At 51.4% G+C, this 7,501-nt stretch overlaps 1 protein-coding gene across 2 annotated transcripts in view; it reads right to left on the reverse strand.

Annotated features, from left to right (window-relative positions):
- Positions 1-1,079: 1,079 nt before the first annotated feature.
- Positions 1,080-7,501, reverse strand: part of Prss27 (serine protease 27) — an 8,691-nt gene continuing 2,269 nt past the window's right edge. Inside the window, exons 2-6 of one of the 2 annotated variants that reach the window (XM_008845560.1) lie at positions 4,710-4,736; positions 3,991-4,153; positions 2,133-2,404; positions 1,641-1,810; positions 1,080-1,373 (exon numbers count right to left, since the gene is read on the reverse strand). In XM_008845560.1, coding sequence (XP_008843782.1) covers positions 1,080-1,373; positions 1,641-1,810; positions 2,133-2,404; positions 3,991-4,153; positions 4,710-4,736 — 926 coding nt within the window. Of the gene's footprint in view, positions 1,374-1,640; positions 1,811-2,132; positions 2,405-3,990; positions 4,162-4,709; positions 4,737-7,501 lie in introns of both variants that reach the window. The other variant, XM_029569812.1, reaches the window with a different exon arrangement.

Consider the following 7,501-nt stretch of genomic DNA (forward strand, 5'->3'; position numbering starts at 1 on the left):
TCCTTTCCATCTTGGTTTCTGGAGTTTTCTCCCACAGACTGCTGAGAATCTTCCCTGTGTCATGTCACCCAGGCTTCTGCAAGCCTGTGAGCCTCAGGCCAGTACCTGTCAGGGTGATGGCCCAGAGCTTGCTCCTGGAGCTATCCTCCCCATCCTCATCCACATCCTCACAGCCTGCCCGACCCTCTGGCTTGGGCTCCAGTGCACCTGCTTCCTCCAAAGTAGATGAGTAACCCCTCTTGGACTGGACATCGACTTTGGTCTAGAGAAGGCCCTCAGCAAACAGTCCCTCCACAGAGGCCACTGAATGGCCTGTGGGGAGTTGAGCCCTGGGGAGCCCCTCAACTTTGTTTGGTCAGTGAATGCTAAGTGTTATCCATTCTGTAAATAACTGCCTGCTCTACCCTAGGCAAGGTAGGTATGCCTGTGTGAGCATGGGTGTTGGGGGGGGGGCATGGATGTACACGTTTGTGTATGCCTATAGTCCTTTCCACTCTACTATGGGTTGCTCCAGATTCCCAGTGGGGAGGTTGAGGCCAAGGGATAGTCCAGTAGAAAAGGAGCTGGGGGTGGGGAGGTCAAGGGAAGAACATGAAGTACAAGTTGCCTCTGGAGAGAATTCAAGTGTTACAAGAATGCACTGGGCTTGGGTGGTCCTCGGGTTTGTGTGATATGGAGCTTGGGGCTGGGACTGGGGAGGAGGTTGTAGTCTCCAGCATGCCTTTCCCCCGACTTTGCGCATGGTCCCTCCTGAAACACTGGTGTCCTTTGACCAGTTTTCTACCTGTGTCTGTCACTGTCCAGTGCAGGAATGGGACAACCCTTGGCACTCAAGGTTGTTAGTCTCATGATGGCATCAGGGCAATTGGGTCAGGGACATCCTAGCCTAAGTGTACCTGGGGACCAAGCTTTCCACATCTTCCTTACTTAGCTTGTCAACCTCTAGACCCAGGCAAGATCCCCACATGAGCCATGGACATTTTATTGGAGGTGAACATAAATAAAAATAACTGGCATGTGAGGCTGGAGGACAGAACTATTTACAAATGTACACTGAATGTGGCTCTACCTGTCCAGGCTTAGAGAATGGTGAGCAGGGCCACGAGGACCAGCATGACTGCATGGGCTGCTAGGCAGGGGGCAGAGTTCCCCCAAAGGTGCTGCTGTCTTCTGGGGTCTTGCTGCTGCTGGCTGCTGGCCTTCCTCTGGAACTGCAGTTCTGGGATGATTTGGTGGATCCAGTAGTGGTGGGAAGTGACCCGGATGTAGACACCTGGCCTGTTCCGGCGGGCACAGCCCTCTCCCCAGCTAATCACCCCAGCCTGCACCCATGACTGGTTCACCAGGCACACCAGGGGGCCTCCAGAGTCCCCCTGTAAGGAAGCAGATCTATCAGACCCTAGGGTGCATGTGCGCACTCATCACCAGCCCTCTCCCTGGAGCCTCCCCACTCATCCTCCTTTCATGGACAAGCCCCAGTTGCCCATCTGTGTACCCAGGGCATATATGTTGAAAAATGCAGCTTCCAGGGCACCATCTCAGACCCAGCACTGACTCATCTCTTCCCAATTAAACCACTCTTGACTTGGGCAAGGAGTCAGGGTTGAACTCCCTCTAGTGGCTTGGCCACACCACCCTACCTTACAGGCATCCTTCTTGCCCTCTACAAAGCCTGCACAGAGCATGTCATCCTTGATGGTTTTGAGTTGGAAGCCAGACTCAGCATCTTTGCTGTACAACAGGTTGCATTTAGGTGTGTCTATGATGGGCACAGCGAGTTTCTGCAGGATCCGTGGGTTGGGTAGGCGGTCTGGAGGTAGAGGCACAGCCTGCAGTTCAGCTGGCAGTCTTAGCCGGGACCCTGAGGCCCTGAGTTCTCAAGAACCACAGCTCTTTCTGACTCTCCCTGGGTTTCCTCAGCTTTGTGGGACCCATTTTTTTCTTCCCTCCTTAGCACCAAGCCTGCCTTCTTGTCTCCTCCCATTTCCCTGTGTCATCTGCATTGCAGCAGCCTCTGTTTATCCCCACCCCACTCGTGTGAGTAGAGATCATATATACCAATATCAACAGGAATCCTGCCCCAAGTCTTCTTGAGCCATTCCCCCCTTCTTCCTCTGACTCTGTCCCCTCACCTTGCTCACTAGGGCTGCCCCAGCCAGTGACCCAGCAGTTCATGCCTGGCTTAAAGATGAGTGAGGGATCGGGCAGACACACAGGGAGGATGTGGCTGGTGAAGGTCACAGGTGCCTGCAGCTCCACTAGGGCCACATCGGCGCTGGAGGCCATGCCTTTGTACAAGGGGTTGCTTTCCACACGCTTCACAGGGATATACACAGCATGTGGTCCTGGTTGCAGCAGCTGTAGTGCCCCCAGCAAGACTCGGTATATGGTTAAGTCAGAGGTACTGATGGAAAGAACAGAGAGTAGGTGTGGGCAAGCCTCCTCCCAACAGGGAAAGGGACCCACGGGTTGCTCTTCTAGGTCATAGCAGTGTCTGACACATCTCTGCACTCTTAACAATGTCATTTCCAGGGAATGTCCGGTAGGGTTACAGGGTGTAGAAACCAAAGCAAGATCCACCCACCTTTAATTCTCAGCTCTCCCTGGCCTCCAGATGACCTTGGATAAGTGACCTAACAAGTTATCTGTGACTCAGTTTCCTCCTTTGTAAGATGGGGACAATAACAGACCTACTTGAAAGGCCTGCTGGAATGACCACACACCTATGGGGGTGCAGTGAGACCCAGCCCCACCTCTGAGCCCCAGGCAGCCCACCTATTCTCCCAGCTCATTTCTGAGTGAAAGATGTGGCCTTTAAATTTTTAAGTTTTTATTTTATGTATGAGTGTTTTACCTACATGTATGTACATTCACCACATGTGCAATGCCTGTGGAAGTCAGAAGAGTCAGATCCCCTGAAATGAGTTACAGGCAGTTGTTAACTTCCAGGAGGGTGCTGGGAACCACACCCAGATCCTCTGCAAAAGCAGCCAGTGCTTTTAACCACTGAATCATTTCTCCAGCCCCAGATGGGGGGGGGGGGTTGAAACAATTGCAAGGGCTGGAGAGATGGTTCAATGGTAAAGAGCACTGGCTGCTCTTGCAGAGGACCTGTGTTTGGTTCCTAGCACCCATTTGGCAGTTAACACCCATCCTTAACTCCAGTTACAGGGGATCTGACCCCCTCTTCTGGCCTCTGATGGCACCATGCATGCATGTGGTACACCTACGTACATGCAGGCTAAACACTCAATGTGCATAAAACAAAATAAATCTTTTTTTAAAAAAATTAAGGGAAGCCAGGTGTGGTGGCACACACCTTTAATCCCAGCATTTGAGAGGCAGAGGCAGCTAGATTTCTGTGAGATTGAGGCCAGCCTAGTCTACAATAACAAGTTCCAGGACAGCTGGGGCTACAGGGAAACCCTGTGTCAAAACAACCCAAAACAAACAACAAAAAATTAAAGGGAAAAAAATGAACCCTAGAGCTGTGATGAGAAAAGAGGTATGATGCCTGGGGACCCTGCAAGTCTGGGACCAGGTGGTTCACAACATGGTTGTGTGGATGGAGAGGGACTGCCCTCTTGCACAGAGATGATCCTTAGGCTGAGGAAGAAGGGACCTTCTGTTCCAGACCTTGGGCTTATGTGATACCCAAGATCCAGAGAGAGTTCTGGATCTGAGATAGTGGGGAGCATAGGAAAAGGACCAGGGAGGAGGGGGGCCTGTAGCATTGTAGGGACAGGACCCCAGGTGTCACCAGCAGGGCAGTTGATGAAGCAAGGACTGAGGCAATGGTTGCTGCTTCCGGTTAGGTCTAGGATTGGACTTGAAGGGAATTTTTGGCAGGGAATTTTTGGTGTTGGACAAGGCTGAGGGGTAGGGGGTGGGGAGTGTGTGCATTGTCCACAGTGCTGAAAAACTGCACAGGGCTCTGTCCTGTCCCAGCCACTGATGGGGAGCAGGAAGGACCAGGACAGGGCCACTCACTTGGAGAAGCAGTGTGCTGCAGTGAGGACCCATTTCGGTGCGATGAGACTGCCCCCGCAGAAGTGGACCCCGTCGTGCTGGATGCTGACCTGCCAGGGCCACTCGCCTTCCAAGGCATCGTCACCACCCACCATCCGGTTGAGCATTCTTGGATGCCCGCAGGCTGGAAGGAACATAAATGCATTTATTAGGGGCTGCTTCCACAGCTCTGACTCCAGCCCCAACCCCACACGCCAGCTCCCACTTTCGGCTCAATTTCTGGCCCTCCTGGCCCCCAACCTGCTCAGGACCTTGGCAGATGAGAGGCCCAAACATAGTTGGCCTTTGATATAGTCTGATCCTCTTTAGTTCTACCTCCCCATGAACTTTAGTTTCCTCACCTATGACAGGGTAACAAGATCCTACTGGGGACCCAACCCAGTGAGGTTGAGGTAACATGGAAAATTCTCATTCCAGAGCCAGACACACAGAGCTCCCTGAAGAACAGTTATGTCTTCTACAGGACTGGTTGGTCAGGGGGACAGTCAAGATACAGCAGGGGTGGTGTCACCTGTCCTGGCACTTCTGATGCCTCCACTGTGTCCTATTTTGCTGGCCATGTGGGAGATTCCTCCTTCTACCCCAGGCACTTCTGGCTGGATCTGCTGCTGCCCTCTGTGTGTGGGTGCATTTGTGTGTAGATCCCTAGCCAGTCCTACAACTCAGACAAGCCCACTTACCTATCAGAGCCTTGGCCCCCTCAGTCCCTAGAAATGAGAAAAAGGGATCATCAGCCAACTTTGCCAAGAATTTGTTCCTCCATCTCCTACTACCTCATCAGAGGGCCCCTGTCCCTGCCCTGTTACCGCTCCCTCGGTCCTGAGGACCACATGAGAAGACAACCAGGAAAGCTAGTATGATGGCCACATGGATCGACACCTTCTTGTCTCCATGGGGATCTCTTTCTTCACCCTGTACCCCTATTCTTGTCTTGAAGCATGGGGATGGGGTGGTGAGTAGGACTTGAATCCTGGAGCTGTGGAGTCAACCTCCCTCTCCTCCTAGTGGCTCAACTGGGTGACTGAGTAAACCTGGGAGGCTGCTTCCAAATATCAGCCATTGGGGCTTTCTTCTGGTCCTTTCCAGAGAGCAAGTCCTCTTCAAGTCAAACTGAGGACCTGCCCCAGCCCAGCCCACCACAGGGCCACCAAGCACCAGCCTCTCAAGACTACATTCCCAAAGATTGAGCCTCTCTCTGGCCATGACCCCCTACTGAACCCCTCAAGATGAGGAGACCAACAGAGAAGAGGACAGAGTGGGTCTGGGGATACCAAGAGTGGGGTCTGTTTCCCAGGGTTCATCACCTCACACCCATTGCTCAGCCTTTCACCAGCCCCCAAACTCCACTCCAGACTCAGACCCAGACCAAAGCCCAGGCATCCGCAGACCTTTAGCTATACACTTTCGGTTAGTCCCCTTGGTCAGGCCTGCCAGAGCTGGAGTTTCAGTATGGCCAGGTCTCCCCCACATTGCAGTCACATTTCCCCTAGGCCCAACATTTGAGGATCCCAGAATGGGGAGCAAAAAGAAAACCAATCCAGGGTGCTGAGCACCATGAGGACAGTAAATGGCCATGCTGAGCCACAGGTGGCCTGGGGTGCTGAGGACCCCTAAGGATATTACAAGACCCTTTTCCCTGTGAGGTTCACAGTTGTACAAGCCTTAGTGCTACTAGGTGACCAAATCTGGAGTGTGGGGTTGGGGGAAGGGGTGCAGCTGTGGACAGGGTATGATAGTTTTAATTGTCAACTTGACACAACCTAGAATTACCTGGGAAGAGAGTTTCAATGAAGAATTTTCTATACTGGGTTGGCCTCTGGACATATCTGTGGGAGATTTTCTTATTAAGTTCATTGATATAGGAAGACCTAGCCTACTGTGGGTGGCACCATTCCCTAGGCAGGGGGTCCTGAAGTGTGTGAGTGGAGAAATTGAACTGCGCACAAGCAAGCAAGCATATGTGCATCCATTTCTCTCTGCTCTCCACTGTGGATGTGATGTGACCAGCTGGTTTCATGTTCCTGTTACCTTGATTTTCCCAAATAATGGACTGTAACCTGGAACTGTAAGCTAAAATAAACCATTTCTCCCCTAAGAGGCTTTTTGTCAGGGTATTTTATCACAGCAACAGAAATGTAACTAGAATGCAGAGCAGTGGGAGGAGGCTACGCCTTAGGACAGGTGTGCACACTTCTCAAAGTGGGATGTCAAGCAAGAGTGATTGTCAAAGCAGAAGCAAGTGTGATAGTCATGGAAAACAGGAAGTTTCTTCTGAACATCCTGCTCTTCAGTTTGTGTTCTCAAGGTGCTCTTCTATAATGCAAATGCACAGGGTGGTAATCCCAGTACTCCCAACCCTTGGCTGAGGTAGGTGAAGAATTGCCTGGACTTCAAGGCCACATGAGTGCCAGTACAGCCAGGGAGATATAGTAAGATCTTGTCTCAAAATAAATAAAGGACTGGAGGGATGGCTCAGCAGTTAAGAGCATTTCCTGCTCTTCCATAAACCTGTTTGGTTCCCAAGACACAGGTTATCTGACACATCTCTTTCTGGTACCTTGAATACATGTACACATATACAGAGACACACATAAATAAAAATAAATCTTAAAAAAAAAAAAGGGCTGGAGAGACGGCTCCGTGGTTAAGAGAGCTTGCTGTTCTTCCAGAGGACTTAAGTTCCATTCCCATCCTAGCACCCATATGGGGCAGCTCACAACTGCCTATGACTCTAGTTCCAGGGGATCCAGTTCCCTCTCTGCAGACACACACACACACACACACACACACACACACACACACACACGCACATACAAATAAAAATAAAATAAAATAAATTTTTTTGGTCTTTTTGAGACAGGGTGTCCAAGGGAGCCTCAATTGGGGAATTGCCTTCATTGGACTGGCCTGTGGCCATGTCCATGGGGCACCTTCTTGATTGTTGAGTGATGTGGGAGGGCCCAGCCCACTGTGGGTGGTGCCATCCCTGGGCAGATGGGCCTATGTTGCATAAGAAAGCAGGCTGAGCAGGGGCCAGGGGAGCAAGCCAGTAAGTAGCACTCCTCCATGGCCTGTGCTCCAGCTCCTACCTCCAGGTTCCCGCCCTGAATTCCTACCTTGGGCTCTTAGATGGGCTGTGATCCGGGATATGTAAGCTAAATAAATCCTTTCCTCCCCAAGTTGGTAGTGATCAGAGTATTTTGTCACAGCAATGAAGAAACAAACTAGGATAGTCTCCCTGTAGCCCCAGCTGTCCTGGAACTCACTATGTAGACCAGGCTGGCCTTGAACTCACAGAGATCTGCTTGCCTCTGCCTCCCAAGTGCTGGGACTAAAGACTTGAGCCACCATGCCCAGGCTACAAAAAATTTAAAGCAAGATGTGGTAGCACACACCTTTAATCCCAGCACTTAAAAGGCAGAGACAGGTGGATCTCTGTGAGATCAAGGCCAGTCTAGTCTACATAGTGAGT

The sequence above is a fragment of the Nannospalax galili genome, unplaced genomic scaffold (assembly GCF_000622305.1).
Source record: "Nannospalax galili isolate Female #2095 unplaced genomic scaffold, S.galili_v1.0 scaffold471, whole genome shotgun sequence".
Taxonomy (NCBI): domain Eukaryota; kingdom Metazoa; phylum Chordata; class Mammalia; order Rodentia; family Spalacidae; genus Nannospalax; species Nannospalax galili.